Below are 18,826 nucleotides of genomic sequence, written 5' to 3' on the forward strand. Positions count from 1 at the left end.
TTTTCCCCTCTTAGGACATGCTGCGATTAAATGTTCAGTTGACCCGCAATAGAAACACGCGCGTGCACGAAAACGACGCTCTCTCTCTTCCGGCGTCAGCTGAGCGCGGCCTATCTGCATCGGTTCCGGCGACGCGTCTACGACGGGGGGAGAGGCAACCGACACAGGCAACTGCATTATGGGTGGAGCTGGCACCGCCGAACACAGAAGTGGACGGAGGAGGGAACGTTGGGGTTTGTAGTTCCTTTCATACTCCCTCTCTCTCAGCCTGTTGTCAATACGGAGAGAAAGGGAGACTAGCTCCTCAAACGTAGCGGGCTCATCCCGAGAAGCAAGCTGATCCTTCATGTTATCATTCAGGGACTGTAGAAATATTCCCTGCAACACGTGATCCGGCCACCCCGTTTCCGCGGCGGCCGTACGGAAGTCTATGAGGTAATCAGCGACACTGCGGCGACCCTGGCGCAACTTTAACAACTTGCGGGCCGAACTGCCCTCAGAGACAGGATGAGCGAATGTCCTTTTAAACTCACCCAGGAAGTTATCGTAGGAGCAGGCTTGCAAGGGATGGCTTGACAGGTATCCTTCCGCCCATCTTAGAGCACGATCCCGTAATTTCCCTATGAAATAGGAAACCCGAGCGGCGTCGTCAACGAAGGTGCGCGGTGAGCGGCCGAATACCAGGTCGCACTGACGCAGGAACCCCGTGCAGCTCCCCGGATCCCCAGAAAAAGATTAGGGCTCTGGAGATGATGCGTCGCGAAAAATCAGCCCACTTTGGAGCGCGGAAGCCGAGGCGGGGGACGAAGCAGACGGCTGAGTGACTTGTGCGGGGACCGCGGGTTCGGGGGCGGGACGCGGCACGGGCGTGAGGTTAGCTTGTAGGGCTTCCAGGGCAGCAAAGATCTTAGCCTGTCCCTCACCAAGGTCTTTCTGCGAAGCCAGGAGATATTGAATGGATTGCTCGTGGTGACCTAGGATGGCGCCTTGTTTCTGAATGGCAGTCCGCTCTGCGTCTGCTGCGTCCATATTGTGGCCAGATCTTACTGTTACGGCCGAGAGGGCCAGGCAGTGGGTGTGGACTCAAATGCAGACACAGAGGGAGGCAAAACGGGCGTGAGCACAGAGTTTATTTACAGAGCTGAGCGAAGTTACAAAACAGAAAACTAAGAATGCTATAACCTATGCATGCTATGAACTGTGAAAGCTATGAGCGGAAAACTGTGAGGCAAGACTGTGAACGAGAAACTCTGAGGGCTGGATTCCACAGAGGGATCCGGGGGAATGGAGAAAGGGGGCAGCGGCTTGGAGGGAGGTGTGAAGTCAGCGTTGCAGATTTGGAGTGTCAATCGAGGAGGGAGTGTCCAGGGGGTTCCGGGTGAGGAGTGTCCAAAGCAGATCCAGAATAGGCTTGGAGTGGGGAGCTGAGCAGGGAGGCAGGCAGATGGGTCCTATGGCGAAAAAGGAAAGAAAACACGGTGAGGAGAAAAAACAGTAATCCAGAGTTCTCGCAAGGGCTTGGCGGCCTAGCACTAACATGTGTTAGCAGAAGATCTGGCAGGGGTCTGTCGTGAACGCTGGTCTTATATGCAGGTGACTTGATTGGAACCAGGTGTGGAAGCTGATTGGAGTCTCCGTCTGAAGGTGGAGCCCAGCAGAGTGGAAACACCCCGTAATCACCCGGACCATGACAAAAGCAAGAGAGAAGGGAGCTAAAACAGCTTGTTTCACATAGTGAATCACACTAATCACAACACTAAACTCTTAAAGCAGGAAATGAGCATAATTCTGCCCCTTTTCCAGATGATCATGAGAGGCACAGAATATTTTTATCTGTTATTTAAAACAGCGGTCCCCAACCCCCGGGCCTCAGACCGGTACCGGTCCGTGAGTCATTTGGTACCGGGCCGCGAGAGTTGAGGCTCAGGTGTGAAATGTATGGTTTTCAGGGTTTTTATCGGTTTTCAGCGTTATTTTGTTATCGTTTTTATCGTTTACTCGGTTTTCCTGGGTCTTTTCATGTGTGTTATGAATAAATCTTCTTTTTTTCGGTACCGGTACTAGTTTTATTTTGTTGTATTTATCCGCGACACCTTAAAGGCCAGTCCGTGAAAATATTGTCGGGCATAAACCGGTCCGTGGCGCAAAAAAGGTTGGAGACCGCTGATTTAAAAGACATCATTAATCGTTAAATTAATGACAGTGTAAATATGAGCTGTGTTTATGAGCTGAATAGGAAAGAACGGGATTTGTTTGTTCCCTTATGATAATACTGAAATATGATAAAATTTTATACTCAAAATGCATCATCTTTACTAATATGCACACACACGCACTAGCAGGAGCTTAGTTACCATGGTTTCCATCATCCACAGACAACGGTTCCTCTCTCTCACTCTCTCCTTCTCTCATATTCTCTCCCCATCCCCCCGCCAGGCTCTTCTCCACGGACAACAGGCTGCCAAGGACAAGAGGGGCTGCTGCTCCCATCATGCTTTGCAGTAGGAAGCAGGAAGAAGCCAGATATTGTCAGCAAGCAGCAAAGTGGACAACAGTACAGAGGAAAACAGACTGATAGTGAACGAGGAGGCAGGACTCAGGGAGTTATGGCCAGTGTTGCCTTCAGGACACATTCAAGCTCTTTCGCTCTGGGTAAGTCCTGCCTCACATTGCTTGTGTTTAACCAAGACTGTGTCCGAAAAGCATGATGAAGCATGTAGATGGTGGAGCAGGCTTGCAGACATATGCATGCTGCCGGTGGATTTAAAGGGGCAGTGCAGTAATCCTTTCAGATGGAAAAAGATAAGGGTCTTTACTGAAAGAGACAAACAAATGCTACAAGACTGAAGAAACTGTCACTTCAAAGACGAGTGCAATATCAACAGCGCAATAGTGACTGAGTGAAGATAAAGAAGCAAATTACCACATCTCACTGACAAATATGCCATTCAGTCTAGCATATAATGCATTGAGGGACACACCCACACACTTGCACACACAGAGAGACACAGTGTCCTTTACTGTGAATTTCAGCCCTATTTATTATCCCTTGCAGACTTATTTAGATAACAGCAACAAGCAGATAACAAACAATCTGTGCCAAAATTTGCATGTTTGTCCCTCAGGAACAATTAATCTGAAAAAAAAAAAAAAGCTACAGAATCTTAAAAAGTTTGACATATTCCAATTATGTTATCATTGCACTGTTTCACTGGAGAATTTCAACACCTGATTACATTTCTTTGGTCTTACTCTTGAAGGTTTTGACTATAACTACATCAAGTTTAGAGTTTTAAAAACTTCTTCAGAGCTCCTTTGTTGTTAAAACAACATATAAATACTATGATTTAGCCACCCCTCATTCACACCCCTGAGGCAGGGAGGACGTAATCGGTCATGTTTGTTTGTCTGTATGTTTGTTTGTTAGCAGTCTAGTGTGCTCAGTTTTTAAGATATGTTCAAACTTTGTCAGTAACAGCTCAAGCTGATTTAATTTTGGTGAAACCAATCAAGGTCACACCAAATGTGAAAATCAGTAAAAACATTATATTACCCACAGTGTTTTTATTCATTGTCTTCAAATTTAATGACAATATACTAGGCCGTGGGAGACATGAATACCCTGACGGGCTAAGCATTTGACCTTGAACTTCATTGTTAGTGAACAAGGTCAAAGTTCACCTAGACAAAAAAAATCGAGTAATCTATCACAAATATGGAGCGAGCATGTACAGCATGGAGAGAGCAACTCGGCTCCAATCACAGAGGTAAAGATAATAAAATACAACAATATGGTATGTAATGTTTCAAAGTCATGGGTCAGACAGCAACATGTTGTAATAAAAACAGACTAACGGCAGCATGTTGTAATAAAAACATCATAAACATCACTGTTTTAGTATAACTCTTGCCCTTCTGGGAGGGGCAGTGTGCACTCAGAGTGCTCTTGTGTCATTTTGTTTAGCTAAAGTGGGAAATAAGTACAAGGATTTTTCTAAAGGGCAAAATTACACGGAAATACGGTACATTATCCAAAAACAGAGTTTGTACATTGCTAACAAACTTGAAAGTCAGTATTTGGTTTGACCATCTTTATTCTTTAAACACAGCCTGAACCCTCTTTGGCAAGCTTTCTTGTAATTTCTTGAAGTCGTCTTCAGGAAAAGTTCTCCAGACTTCTTGAACAAACATTATAGCTTTTTAATTAATATTGACTGTCTTTTGTTCTGTTCTCTGTCAGCATGATCCCAAACTGCCTCAGTAATGTTCAGGTCCAGGCTGTGGGGAGGGAAGGATGATCTGATATCCTCGTGTTGGTGTTGTTCCCAGACCATCATGAAAATGTTGTTCCAGGTTCACCATTGCAAGTGACCAATCACATTGTTGTGACGTTATTCCTTTGCGTGCCAAGCCATTTGTGCATTTATGAAATTCCAATGTTGCAAGGACAATATCAATTCTGCTTACTGTTTATTAAAGGGTTAGGGTTAGGGTCAGGGTCAGTTGATCGGCGGACAGAGGCGGTTTCACGCAGCTTAAGTACAGTTTTTTGTTTTACGCCGGTTTTTCCCGAAGTCGCAAAAGTATGACGTCACAGGTGCCTTTTTGGTTTTGCTTTTACAGCTTTCGCGAAGCAGGTAACGCCTTGTCACAACTAACTTCTAGTTAGACTTGTATTTCTAACTGATCCACCTCATGTTGTGTAGCTTTCTTGATTTTATTCTTATTGGGCTACATGTTTATTTATTACATAGATTATACAGTACTCAAAATTCACCTTTTTATATAATTGAGTGTCTAATAATCTGGGCTGAAACCAATAAGAAAGTTACAGACTATATTTATATGAAGACTGGTTATACTTGCTCTATTTGATGTATTTTAACCATATATAGTACTTATTACAGAAGTAACACCTGCATACGTGTGAAGAAATTGCTTTGATTTTGCCACCCCATCTGATTTCCATGCCACCCTAAGAAAGTTTCTCTAGATCCGCCCCGGTGTCCAGTCTTTTTTCTTGTTTCTTAAGGTCATGAATGTCAGATACTGTTCATCTGCTACAGATAGTTTTAGGCCTGCCACTTTCTTTGACATTATTTGGAGATTGAACAAAAAGAAAAGTGACCAAATTGAGAATGTTTGTAACAAAGTTCCTAAAGATATAATTTAAAATTGGTTCTTTTTATGTGTAGAAACAACACTGGTTAGACTCAGGTGTGTTTTTTAAGTTTGAATGATTCAAATGTCAGTGATAAGTAGCTTAACAAACAAATCGGTTTCCTCTGAAAATTATCAGTGCAAAGATTGGATTGAAAGTCAGTGAAAAAGCAGCCAATGTTTAAAGAAGAACTCTGAAGGACCTTCAGAAAGCCTGCTCACAACCATTTTTAAAAATCACAAGAAAGTCTGGCTCCTTGGAAGCAAAATATAAAGAAATGAAGGGTTGCTCAAGAAGAGTTTTTTTTGCACAGCACTGTAATTGTCGTAACACATGTTTTATGTTGATTGTTAGCATTAGGTCCTGTACAGCTACATTTGGACATTTAACATTTATTGGATGCCAATTTATTCCTGTGGAATTCTGTGGATTTCATGTACTCAATGCATGAAGGCTCTGTTACCCTTGGCTTAACTCTCTCATAATTAATTCATTATTATTAGTAGTATTAGTATTTTATTTAACAGGATAACACAGATTCAAATAACCAATCCATGAACGCCACCAGGTATTTTGGAATCATCAGATAACCTGACGGTCATGTCTTTGAACAGCTTTAAACCTAGAGTCTTCTTACTATGAGATGACAGACTGATGATTTGTTTTATTGGTTTACTTATGTAACTATCATAAGTACACTATCAGTTTCATAAGGTTACTTAGTGTTTTCTTTATTCTACTCCATGGTAAAGTGCTTTTACCAATTGCTTTTCCCCCCATTATCGTTTTTCTCATTAATGATATCCTCGGGTTTGTTCAGTCCACATTTAGATAGAAATTCTTCATTCAAAATGGGCTTAATAGTTTTGGCCCCTCGTGCCCTGCCAAGCATTTATCTTCATATTAGAAACCCTCGGTCACAGGTGCAACAGAAACAGCAAAACATCCCTGGAGGCTGTTTGGATGTTGAATTTAGCTATGTGACAAAGTGTGGCTATTAAATGGTTTTATTAGCAGTATGTCATGTTCAGCTTTCTGTTTTGTCTACCCAATTGTATTGAGGTTTACAGTCCTACATTGATGTAATAAAATAGTTTGCAGAGTCTGAAATGTAGCTTTTGTTTGGGTTTTTTTTGGCAATTTCTGTGATCTCACCTTGGGGTAGATTTGCTGGGACATCCACACCTGGGAAGACTGGCAACTATTTTGAATATTTTTCACCTGTCAGTTTAGATAAATTTAGACACACCCGAATGTCTGTGTAAGCATGGGCCATTAATTGCCAATATTCCCCTTTTCATACTCCCAAGACACATACAGCAACTGAACGCTGGTACTGTCAAACTCACGATCTGTTAATCATTTGATCGATTAATCAAGGTCCTACGAAAACGTTATTTTTCCCAATATTCTATAAAATGTTTTTCTACTCTGTGAACTCAAATCACTTTTTACTACATTTAAGGTTCAACCATTCATACAGAACTTCTGTGCCATCAAACACCTGTCATATTCAGACTCTGTATCTTGTCCATGGAAACTTTAAAATGCAAAGCGAACCACTAATTTGATCAGAAGACTAGCTGAGACCAAGAAAAAGCGACAGGTACAAGCATCAATGACAATTGATACTGTGATTATCTGATTAGGTCAGAAACATCATTTAGAGCAGGACCGGGCTGGCTTGCAAATGCACGGCAGCATTAAGACAGCTTAAATATTGGACCTAAATTAGATTCACCAAGTGGATGTGTGAAAAGGCATCAGGACAGCTGTTAGCTGATGTGCAATAACGCTGAGATCAGTTGGTGTCCCAGGATTGTGATTGAGTTTATTTAATAAATGCTTAATGCCACACTTGCAGACTCTGTACAATGCAATTCACCAATGTTTCATAAACATCTCACATGCAAAGGCTTATTGGAATGAGCTGCTAATATAAAACAGATTAAGCTGAAATATAACAACTGCTCATCCACACGACCTCACACTTCACAGTGCACTGCCTTGGAATATAGTGATGAGGTATGAAGTGGAACAGCTGCATAGCTGTTAAGAAATGCTGGTTTAACCTGTTAAAGTGTAATAAGCTCAGTGCAAAGATACCAGGACTGTTTTCCTGATCGTTTTAGAAAGATTTTAACCAGAGTAACCGAGTAATTTCATTTGAGCCTGGAGCAACTCTCACAGTCCCCCATCAGGCGAGATCGCCTTTAAAAAGCTACTGATTCAATCAGTAACACAGCTACTGAGTCAGTATAGGTTCCTCAGCTTGTAAAGGGCTGGTGTGTCACAGTTTCTCTGCAATATTCAGTCAATGCACTAAAACAAAGTTTTCAGTGTTCGTGCGCACTGCTGCGAAATGTTAGGTTGGCACATTTTGACTGCTGAATTTGTTTTTCCACCTCCCAGGTGCCTTTTTGGTTTTGCTTTTACAGCTTTCGCGAAGCAGGTAACGCCTTGTAAAACAGTATGTATATGTTTATTTTCATCAAGATCTCTGACAAATGTAGGCAAAGTGTTGCCTTCCCTTCTCTAGTGACAGGGATTCACAATCTCTGTGGAAGATTTACATGCTAATGAAGCAATTTGACACCTGCAGTTGCCTATGACTTGAAAAAAACACATGTAAATTGGTTAGTAAGATACTAATGCCTTTTTATCCGGAAGCACAAATACCATATTTATTGTAAATCCTAATTAAATGTGCTTTGATGAAAAAAAAATACTACCATGTCAGATTTTTCTTTATATTACACAATACTGAATTATTTTTAAATGATTATATGTGTGTCTATTAAGAACTTTAATCAATTACCGAACCTTGTACCTTATAAAATAGCTGATATAACCTCAGATTAGATTAAGGTGCTAATTCATTAATACGCTATTGGTGCAATGTTACTCATTCTGTGTGTGCTTTGTGTTTTTTAATCCAGTCATATAGGAACAAATCATTGTTTAAATCATTATGCAAAGACCACTTAACTCACAGGTGACATGAGTTTATTTTAAGGAAAGCTGTTTCCCAGCAGCAATTCTCTGCTTGTCACACCTTAGGTTCTGTTTGCCTTGTAATCCACTCTGTCTACAAGATATATTTAAATACTATGGATATGTTGACACAGAGTCTAGGTCCATTTTAACATTGCAAACACAATCACGGCCCGAGCCATCCAACAGAGTGGATAAACACTGTGATCCAGTAAAAAATTGACTCAATTTAACCTCTTGCCAACAAACACACTTGCATATAAATACAAGACCCACCCACTCCCAGCTATCAACCCAGTAGGGAGGGAACAAAGCGCTGCTCTTATCTCACCATATACATTCAGCTCTCACATCGACTGGTCTGACTGCTTGCATGACATCTGAGATTTGAGGACAGGAAGAGAAAAATACACTCAGAGTTGACTTAAATATGACACAGTGAAGACGGCTATTTGTAGTTGTGCCAGTGACTCTACAGGTGAGTGCATTATTAAATTTCACTGACTGGAACTTTTCTATGAATTTGGATTTGGACGTAGAGGAAATTCTGGCTTTGAAAGCTGAGTTTGTTTTTCACTGGGAAGCACAGTTCAAAGTTGTTCTTTATAGTGAGAGTAGTTAGTCTGCAGGGAACAGATGTCTGTGTTATTTCAGGAGTTTTTGTAATTATTTATTCCCCATTTGCAAAGGTTTTGAACACCACAGAGAAAGGTGTTTTATTTAGTTCCACCCATTTCAGATTAGAGATGTTTCAGCGGTATTAATGATAAATTACACCTACTGCGCTAAGCTGGCATGGAGCGGTTGTGTGACAATTTAGCTTACTCAGTGTTTTTCTCTCTAGATCAGCGGTCCCCAACCTTTTTTGCGCCACGGACCAGTTTATGCCCGACATTATTTGCACGGACCGGCCTTTAAGGTGTCGCGGATAAATACAACAAAATAAAACTAGTACCGGTACCGAAGAAAAGAAGATTTATTCATAACACACGTGAAAAGACCCAGGAAAACCGAGTTAACGATAAAAATGATAACAAAATAACGCTAAAAACTGATAAAAACCCTGAAAACCATACATTTCACACCTGAGCCTCAACTCTCGCGGCCCGGTACCAAACGACTCACGGACCGGTACCGGTCCGAGGCCCGGGGGTTGGGGACCGCTGCTCTAGATGTTATCCTCGCTGTCATTTTTGACATCACATCTGTGTGAAACAATTCTGGAGCCTGACTTAAACGAGTGTAATGACTTGCAAAAATGCCGGTTCTCTGACTTGAGGTTAGCTTCAAAACAAGTTGCCTGCAGAAGGACTGTTGGCTTTGGAAGACCTCAGATTTAGTGCTCATTATGTGGAATGCCACATTTTCTATCTGTGTACTTTAGGTCACTGCAATACTATGAAAGTTTCTGCGTATGCACATAATATGCAGACCTGGCATAATTTAGTCACTTTTTGTGGTATACACAAATTTATATTTTGAGATTAAATGACAGCTGGGATGGACTCCAAGGTGAATTCTAAGCAGCTGAGAAGTGCTTTCATCACATGATTAAAGGCAGAAAACTTTGATTAGAAACGGCTGACTGTCACACCTTCAATCAGTTGGTTTCGGTGCTTTTCGGGGCTGACACTGAACTAAATGAACTAAATTTGTTTGGGTCCTCAGTGTGAGTTCTATTCCTCAAAGCAGTTAATCTTTACAGATTGTATCTGCTGGCGGGGGTGAGCTACCAAGCAAACAGCAAGCCAGCTCTTGATTTCTTTTTATGTGTTTTTTGTCAATGAGAACGGTCACAATTTATCTCCTGTCACTTCTATCAGTTAGAAACTTCAGGTGAGATTTATGATACCCACATGAACATAGACTTGTTTGTTGCTTCAAAGGAGCCGATTCTGTGCTGCCTGAACAGTTTTTGCTCGCTAAACAAAACTACCCAGAGACAGCGAGTTTAATAAAAAGCAACATAAAAGTTAAATATGAGCAAAACTAATCAGAAACAAAAACAGCAAATATATAAAAGATAAACAATTCCTATCAAGCCATTGACTACATAACAGCCAGCGCTGCCACAGGAAGTCTACAGTAAATCACAGCACATGTCAGCGTTCTGATGGCACAGACAGATTATATGTCACTTGGTTTTTTTTATGGTTTCTGAGACATGTTATCTTAGCTGCAGCGCTGCTGCTACTGTATTGTTGAACACCAGGAATGTGCTGACAAGTTAATATCTATATATAAATTATACTCGGTGCAACTGTAATGGCTTTTAAAAGCTAGTTGAACATTATGTGTTTACAAGCGACAAAGCTCTGATAATCTTCCCTAGATATTTAGAACAAAAAGGTTTTTTAAAAATTAGAGGTTTGGTTAATTTAACACTTCAGTAAATAGTATTGAGGCTTCATTCCAATAAATGTCAAGACCTATGCAGTCAAAATGCTGAGTAACTAATAAGCCTGTAAAACTGTGAAATCATAATGCTTTGCTTATAGGTCAGAGCTGATCCTGATCCTGATGACATTGAAGGAAGAAAAATCAAACATAGAGTGGCCTACTAATACACCTAGCTCAAAAAACCCTGTCCTCCACATAGTCCTCATTTATGAAATAGCTAGCCAGCGATAATGGACCGTCTGCTGCTTAAGAAGCAATGATTAAAAAGGGACAATACAGTTTAATTATGATTTATTGCAGCGGTCCCTCGAGTTATGTTCTAAAAATAACCCGCAATGAGTGAAATCTGCGAAGTAGCCAGTTTTATTTTTTACAATTACTATAGCTGTCTTAAGGCTGTAAAACCCCTCACTACACACTTTATACACTTTTCTCAGACAGGCATGAACATTTTCACACTTTCTCTCGTTTAAACACTCTCAAAGTTCAAACCTTGTAGAAAAATAAGTCCAGTATTATAGAATGAAACCAAAGGCATCTGCAGGTGACGACGTTTCGTCGACCTTTTTGTTTTTGTTGGGGAGAAAACTTACAAGCATACAGTACAGCACTTCAGAATCACACTGTTTAACCAGGTGAGCTATAGCAGCATCTGTATAGATAGTGGATAATTTTTTTCATTCATCCCTGTCACCAAAAACAGTACCTAAAGCATTTTTTTTTTTGTTTAATTTGACTTATTTTGAGTTAGTTATTGTATGTGGTGTAATAGTTAGCCCATCAACCACCTCGTGACCTTCTGTGCTTTGGGACAAATATGTTGCTATGCTACATTTAGACACTTTTGACCCAGTTTCACTGCAACTTGAAAACCTATGACAAATTTTAGAGTTAGAATTCATGTACTAAAGCGTAGTATGTATAGTGTTTCATGCCTACTTTAAGCTAGGTGATAATAAAAAGAATCTAGCAAGCTCATACTGACAATTTCAATTTTATTTTCATCATGGCTAGTTTTAGCATGCTAAACAGCGCAAAACACAAGTTCTGCAGGCATTTGGACTGCATGTTTGTGCAGTTGTTAGCTCTATTGTCTCACAGCAAGACATTCCCTGGTTCTGTGCTGAGATTGCATATTTGTCCTTAAGGTTTCCTCTCACAGTCCAGAGAAATGTGAGCTAGCTTAATTGGTGATTCTAAATTGGCAGTAGATTTGAGGCAGAAAAGTGCTTGAAGTGTATCAAATATGGTTAAAATATTGCTAAAATGACCTGATGATGTAAGTGCTGTTGCAAATTTCATTCATATTTGATCAAACGTTTCACTGAACAAATGTGTCAAAACACATTTGGATTATTGTCTGGGAATCTCACATATTTGGAGGCTATAAAATATAAGGATAAGGATAAGTCATACATGATAGCTGTAAGATTAGGCTTTGTCCTTTGAATCCCTGAAACAATTTTCATGGTAATAGTTTTTAAGAAATTTCACTAAAAATACCAAATGTTAACTCAGTGTTGCACTAGGTCAAAATATGAAATTCACCACAGTCATTAGGCTTCATCTACTGGGAGCTGTAATGGTTTGCACATGAGTGAATTCACTAAACTATTGGAATGTTAGATATGACGAAGTAAACTCAAATGAATGCAAGCTTCCAACTAGACAAACCTTAGTTTTCTCATTCATTTTCTTAACCCCTTACTCAATTTAGAGTTGCATGTGGGGCTGGAGTCTTTTCTAGCTATTATTGGGGGGGAAAGGCACTACTGGATAGGTCTATCCAACATATGGGCTTTCCTTTCCATTTATATTTCTCTTTTCCAAAACCAGCACCAGGGATCATTTTATAACGACTGCAGTCATGTTTTGTTCTGTGTTTATAAGGCCATTGTCAGTAATTTCCCATCGCTTTGGTCTTCAGTAACCTTGCCCCCACTCAACCCCAGCATAGCCACAATTAAAGAGTGTAGGGGTATAAGATAAGCTATGTTTCACTTGTGCCTTACATCATATCACAATTTAACCTTGTCCATATTGTATTTAAATCGTGTGTGTGTGTGTGTGTGTGTGTGTGTGTGTGTGTGTGTGTGTGTGTGTGTGTGTGTGTGTGGTATGTTTGCTTCTAGACAGTGAGGAAGTTTAACTTAATGGCACATCTTGTCATGGATTTTCAATGGAGCTAATTAACCCTTGCCCTGTTGTTAGTTTATTTACAAAGAAAGATAGTGTTAAGTTAATTCATAACCCCGAGTGAACGTTCTCACACAGAGCTCTGTATCAGCAGTTTAAAGGACGTGGAAGAATGCACAAAGAAAAAACATCAGCAAAATTACACTATGTCATCACAAAAACGTGGGACCGTTACAGAGAACAGCATTTGCATGTCATGAGAACTGTGACTTAAGGAATCCTTAAAAGATGGAGTCCAAGCTGAACTTTTGGATGAAAATGGTTTAAATGGACCATTCTGACAGCCGTCAACAAATTTGTTAGATCTCAAAGTTACAAACAATGCACTCAAGTAGGAATCACTGGATATAAAACTGTATTTGTCCCTCTCTTTCGCAGGAGCAAAGCTGACCACTTCATCGTCAACGCTTCCCTTTTCCTTACACTGTGCTCCCTCTTCTTCCTCTCTGAGACCATGGAGGAAGCTGCCAACACCACAGAAACCCCACCGGACATACCCATTCTCTTGGAGCGACAAGTTCGCCAGCGAAAGCCTGCAGTGTCAGTCCTTAAATCAAAGCTGAAGCAAGCTGTAACTTGCTCTGTGCCCAGAATCCGATCCACCCTGTCAGGGTTTTTCCCTGTGATGCGCTGGTTGCCTAAATACAACATTAAAGAGTATGTCTGGGGTGATGTGATGTCTGGGATGATTGTAGGTATCATCTTGGTACCACAGGCCATTGCTTACTGCCTGCTGGCAGGGGTGGAGCCCATATATGGCCTATACACCTCGTTTTATGCTAACATCATCTACTTCCTCATGGGGACATCCAGGCATGTGTCTGTAGGCATCTTCAGCCTCATGAGCCTCATGATTGGACAGGTAATAAATCAGAAACTGGTCAATCTCCCACGTGCATGTTAAGCATGCAGCTAAAGATTTTATGTTGTCATTTTCTTTTTTCTACAGGTGGTGGATAGGGAGGTGTTCAAGGCAGGTTTTGACCTCAGTGAGGACTCAGCAGTGTCTAATATTGATGTCCTTAATGATACACTGGGCATAAACCTCACAGTCACTAAAGTTCACACTGTGGAGTTAATGGGTATGCAGTGTGGGAAGGAGTGTTACGCCATCAGCATTGCTGTTGCTGTTACATTCCTGGCTGGAGTCTACCAGGTAAAGAGCACAATTGTTTTTCTGTGTATTCTGTTTTTCAAGCACCTTTGTTGGCAAGATGCACACACTGATACAGTGCTATGAACAAGTGTTGGCCCTCTTCCTGTTTTCTTATTTTTCTGCAGATTTGTTGCAGTTTCATGTTTCTGATCGTCAAACATATTTTATTATTATACAAAGATAACCCGAGTAAATACAAAAATGTAGTTTTACGAACGTTGATTTCACTTAATAAAGAGAAAAAAAGTTATTAAAATCTATCTGACTCTGTGCAAAATAGCAATTGGACCCTAAACTTAATAACTGGTTTTGCAGTCCTTTGCAGCAAGAACTGCAATCAACCATTTGCAATAACAGACAATGAGTCTTTCACATCACTGTGGAAGAATTTGGCCAACTCTTCTTTGCAAAATCATTTTAAATCAGCCACATTGGGGGTTTTGATCATGAATAACCGATTTAAACCTAGCTAAGCATCTCGATCTGATTTAAGTCTAGGCTACTCCAGAACTTAATTTTGTCATTTTCCATCAGAATTTTCTGGTAGAGAACAGAATTCATTCAGTTCCATCAATTACAGCAAGTCACCCAGATCCTTAAGCAGCAAAGCAGCCCGAGATCATCACACTACCACCACCATATTTGTCTGTTCTTTATTAAATGCGGATGTAGTTTTATACCAGATATAATGGGATTCAAACCTTCCAAAAAGTCCCCAAAATCTTTGGAATGGTCAGGATGTTGTTTGATAATCAGAATCAGCTGACTGGCCTGTCGACCGCACGAGCAGCGACCTGGATAAGATGAACCTTTGCGCTCTTTTTGGTCACCAGTGGTTTTCACTGCCCATGGATGCCATTTTTACCCAGTCTCTTTCTTATTGTTGGATCATTTACACTGACATTAACTGAGGCAACTGAGACAGTTCTTTAGATGTTAGTCTGGGTTCTTCTGTGGCCTCCTGGGTGAGTCATCAGTGTGCTCTTGGAGTAATTTTGGTAGGCCGTTCACTCCTGGGAAGGTTCACCACTATCCCAAGCTTTCTCCATTTGTGGATAATGGTGTGTGGTTTGCTAGAGTACCAAACCCTTAGAAATGGCTTTATGACACTTCCTGATAGATATCAATGACTTTGATTCTCAGCTGTTTATTTAAATGTATTTAAATTGTGGCATGATACATTTCATTTTTAGCTCTTTCAGCCTACTTCAGTTTGTCAGACAGGTTCTATTGAAGGTATTTTTTTTATTCTGCATTTTTCTTAGTAATCAGGTCAGGGTTTAGCTAATGTAATTGAACTTGGTTTTTCAAAAAATGGGCTCAATCACAGTTAATTCATGATTTAACAAGGGAGTAATTACTTTTTCACACAATGTATGCAGCCTGACCAAGTGTTTCATCCGACTACAGTGATAATGCTTTAATTAAGGATGGTAAAATAATACAGCACAGTTAGACGATGTGTTTCTGTGGAAGGGTCATTATTATGATGATGATCTCACAGCTATTGCATTAGAATTTTTCCAGTTTTCTGGTATTTATTCTTTTCCTTTTTGGGCTTAAATTTCCACACGTCACACTGGACTTTGGTTTCTATATGCTTCTAACTTGAACCTTTTTCACAAATCGATCAAAACACCTGCAGCCACTTAACAGACCAGCATGTTTTTTTTTTTACTCTCTCTCTCCTCTACATCCTTGTCTCCTCGGCAGGTTTTGATGGCAGTGTTTCGACTGGGATTTGTCTCAGTTTACCTTTCGGCTCCCATGCTCGATGGCTTTGCCACCGGAGCGTCCTTCACCATCCTGACCGTGCAGGCTAAATACCTCCTGGGTTTAAAGATTCCACGTCACCAGGGCTATGGCACAGTAGTCGTTACCTGGTTCAACATCTTCTCCAACATTCACAAGACCAACCTGTGTGACCTCATCACTAGTGCCATCTGTATCTCAATATTAGGTCAGTCACATTTGGATACGTATATAATATCAATATAATGTAACCTGGAAAAATAAAATTTTCTTTAACATGGATTTTTATTTCACAATACATTTTTATTTCAGTGGCAGCAAAGGAGATTCAGGAACGCTATAAGGATCGTCTGAAGATGCCTCTCCCCACTGAGCTTGTAGTAGTGGCCGGAGCTACACTAGCCAGTCATTTTGGAGAGCTGAACAGCCGTTATGGCTCTAGCGTTTCTGGTCACATCCCCACAGGGTTCATGCCTCCCCAGCTGCCCGGCTTTAGTCTGATGTCCCGTGTGGTGCTGGATGCCATTCCTTTGGCAGTCATTAGGTAAAGTGAAACCAGTTTAACAGCAGGTTGACTTTGCAGGAACATGTGCCTCTAATCTTAGTTATTACAGATACATATCAGTAGCCACATTATTGTCTGGGCGGGATGCACGACTTTGAGTTTTGACTGGGCTTTCCTTTCAAAACACACACACCTAAGGTCATTTCCACCTCTATTGTTTGTATCTTTTTTAAAGGAAAGTGGTATGGGAAGTTAGATTCTTCAAACTGCTGAACTTTCTAAAAAGCCTTCTTGATCCGTTAAATAATGTTTGATAAGTTGCTAGAAAACATGCTGACCTCAGGTGAGATGAATTTGCAAAACCTAAATATTCACCAAAAATATTATTTTTGTCTTGTAGTTTTGCCTTCACGGTGTCTTTGTCTGAAATGTTTGCTAAGAAACATGGCTACACCGTTCGTCCCAACCAGGAGATGCTGGCTATCGGCTTCTGTAATATCATTCCCTCCTTCTTCCACTCATTCACCACCAGTGCAGCACTGGCAAAAACAATGGTGAAGGACTCCACAGGCTGCAAGACACAGGTACATTTCTTCTTTGACCTGAAGGAATAGTCTAAAATCTCTCACTTGAAGATCTTGGAAAAAAGTGTTCTCACTACATTTAGTTGTGAAATTGCTGGTGAAAGCAAGTGACGTACTAAAAATGCCTTGGGGAATACCTTCTGAGTTGTAAGTCATCACTGGTGATAACCCTAACCCTAACCTAAATGGACTTTTTTGCAAAAAATGTGAATGTTTTTTGATGTATGTCCATTAGATTGATTATTTTCTTTTTTTGCTGATTGCCAAGACTTAGTCTGATTACCCAGGGTTAGGTTCATCACTGGTGACAGCTCAGACCTCCACGTTATTATCCTGCTCAAACTTTCCTGTGAGAGAAAACATTTTCTTGTAACCTTTTTCAAGTCTGTCCTGACGTCAAGTGTGCGGTGTTAGTATTTGTGTGGTAATTTGATTTCTTCATAACTATCAGCTCTGTCTGTCTTCTACCATCTCCACCAGGTGTCAAGTCTGATCAGTGCCCTGGTAGTCCTCCTTGTCCTCCTCTTCTTTGCACCTTTCTTCCAAGCTCTCCAGAAATGTGTGCTTGCTTGTATCATAATTGTTAGCCTTCGGGGGGCACTGAGAAAGTTCAGGGATGTACCGGCTAAGTGGCGTGCGAGCCGAAATGACGCCATCGTTTGGCTGGTTGCCATGTCAGCCACGGCTCTGATCAGTGTGGAGCTGGGCCTCCTTGTAGGAATAATCTTTTCCATGATCTGCTTCATCTTTAGGACTCAAAATCCAAAGGTAAGCAAATAAGATCATTTTAAATGATGATTACACTAATAATTGGAAAATGATTCAAGTAATTGTGAATAATCTCAACACTCTGGGGTTTGATGTCAGGTCTCCCTCCTGGGCCGGGTTGATGACACTGATTTTTACGAGGACTTGGAAGAGTATAAGAACCTTGTGGCACCATCTCGGGTTCAAATATTCCGCTTCCAGGCTCCTTTGTACTACGCCAATAAGGAGTCTTTTCTCAAGTCTCTCTACAAAGCTGTCGGAGTCGAACCCTTCTTTGAGCTGACCAAAAGGAAAAAGGCAGAGAAGAAGGCCAAAGATGCGTCTGCGAAGCAGGCCAAGGCGAACGGAGAGAAAAATAACGGAGATGTTGTAGTGAGACTGGTCCAAAGAGAATTGGAGTTTCACACAATAGTTTTAGACTGTTCTGCAATCCCTTTCATAGATTCAGCAGGCTTGGCTGCTTTTCTAGGGCTGGTCAAGGAATATAAAGGGATTGGCGTGAGTGTGCTCCTTGCCTGTTGTAACACTTCACTCATTGATACCCTGCAGAAGGGAAAATTCTTTGGTAAGAATGACGAAGACATGGGCAGCCTTCTGTTTCACACAGTTCACGCTGCTGTTGTCCATGCTAACAGGGCAGCTGCAGCCACAGAGGGCAGGTCAGAGGACTCTGAGGTGTAGGTGAGCCAGAGGAGAAAGAGAAAAGATGTGCCCGGTTCATTCCTCTGTTTGATTTCCCACTGGTATTGTGAAAAAATGTTTAGGCAGTATCAGTTTGGGCATTAGATAGCTCTATGATGCTTTTTATAACCCTTCTTTTTAGAAAACAGTGGAAAATATATTTTTAAGCTTTGTGCCTATTAAATTTGATCCAAAGCCTTCTGTTTCAAAGATATAAAAAAAATGGATTCAAGTTGGCAATGAGCAACGCAAGCCAGAGTAAATGAACGATATGGTGAAGACACATATCCAGTGATAAACCAATGAGACAGAAATGGCTTAAAAAATATAACAAATTTTCTGCTTTTAAAAGTAAAAAAAATTGTAAAGGTTTGAAATCCAACTTTACTACATGCATTTTTAAAATCTTTTTCAAGTGTACGTCATTATATTTTTTCCAAGTAAGATGAAGAAAATGTGGTCCAAAAAGAGCTGCAGTAGGTGTTCTCAGTCAGTAGCAGTTTCGTTTTGTTCTGTCAAGTCTTCTCTTTGCAGGAAAAGGAAATGAGCTGGAGGAGTAGCGACACAAACAAACACATAGCTTTTTAACTTTTCAGTGCTAATGACTGAATATAGACTTTTGCAATTAG

General features: G+C 40.7%; 2 protein-coding genes across 3 annotated transcripts; one reads left to right on the plus strand and one right to left on the minus strand.

The window, feature by feature from the left end:
- Positions 1-1,112: 1,112 nt before the first annotated feature.
- Positions 1,113-2,609, minus strand: LOC145430057 (uncharacterized). The gene is made up of 3 exons (XM_080304393.1): positions 2,355-2,609; positions 1,538-1,638; positions 1,113-1,451 (listed from the first exon to the last, which is right to left on the minus strand). The coding sequence occupies exons 1-3, from the start codon at positions 2,491-2,493 to the stop codon at positions 1,176-1,178; spliced, it is 516 nt and encodes a 171-aa protein (XP_080160519.1). The 5' UTR covers positions 2,494-2,609; the 3' UTR covers positions 1,113-1,175.
- Positions 2,499-18,395, plus strand: slc26a1 (solute carrier family 26 member 1). 2 transcript variants are annotated; one of them, XM_026174184.2, is made up of 8 exons: positions 2,499-2,652; positions 13,130-13,613; positions 13,701-13,907; positions 15,621-15,867; positions 15,972-16,203; positions 16,565-16,748; positions 17,229-17,516; positions 17,616-18,395. In XM_026174184.2, exons 2-8 carry the CDS (start codon positions 13,206-13,208, stop codon positions 18,195-18,197), a joined length of 2,148 nt encoding a protein of 715 aa, XP_026029969.2. In that variant the 5' UTR covers positions 2,499-2,652; positions 13,130-13,205; the 3' UTR covers positions 18,198-18,395. The 2 variants fall into 2 exon arrangements, with proteins under 2 accessions (XP_026029969.2, XP_026029968.2); XM_026174183.2 differs by lacking the exon at positions 2,499-2,652 and adding an exon at positions 8,500-8,633.
- The last annotated feature ends 431 nt before the right edge of the window (positions 18,396-18,826 follow it).

This window comes from Astatotilapia calliptera, chromosome 7, assembly GCF_964374335.1.
Source record: "Astatotilapia calliptera chromosome 7, fAstCal68.1, whole genome shotgun sequence".
NCBI lineage: Eukaryota > Metazoa > Chordata > Actinopteri > Cichliformes > Cichlidae > Astatotilapia > Astatotilapia calliptera.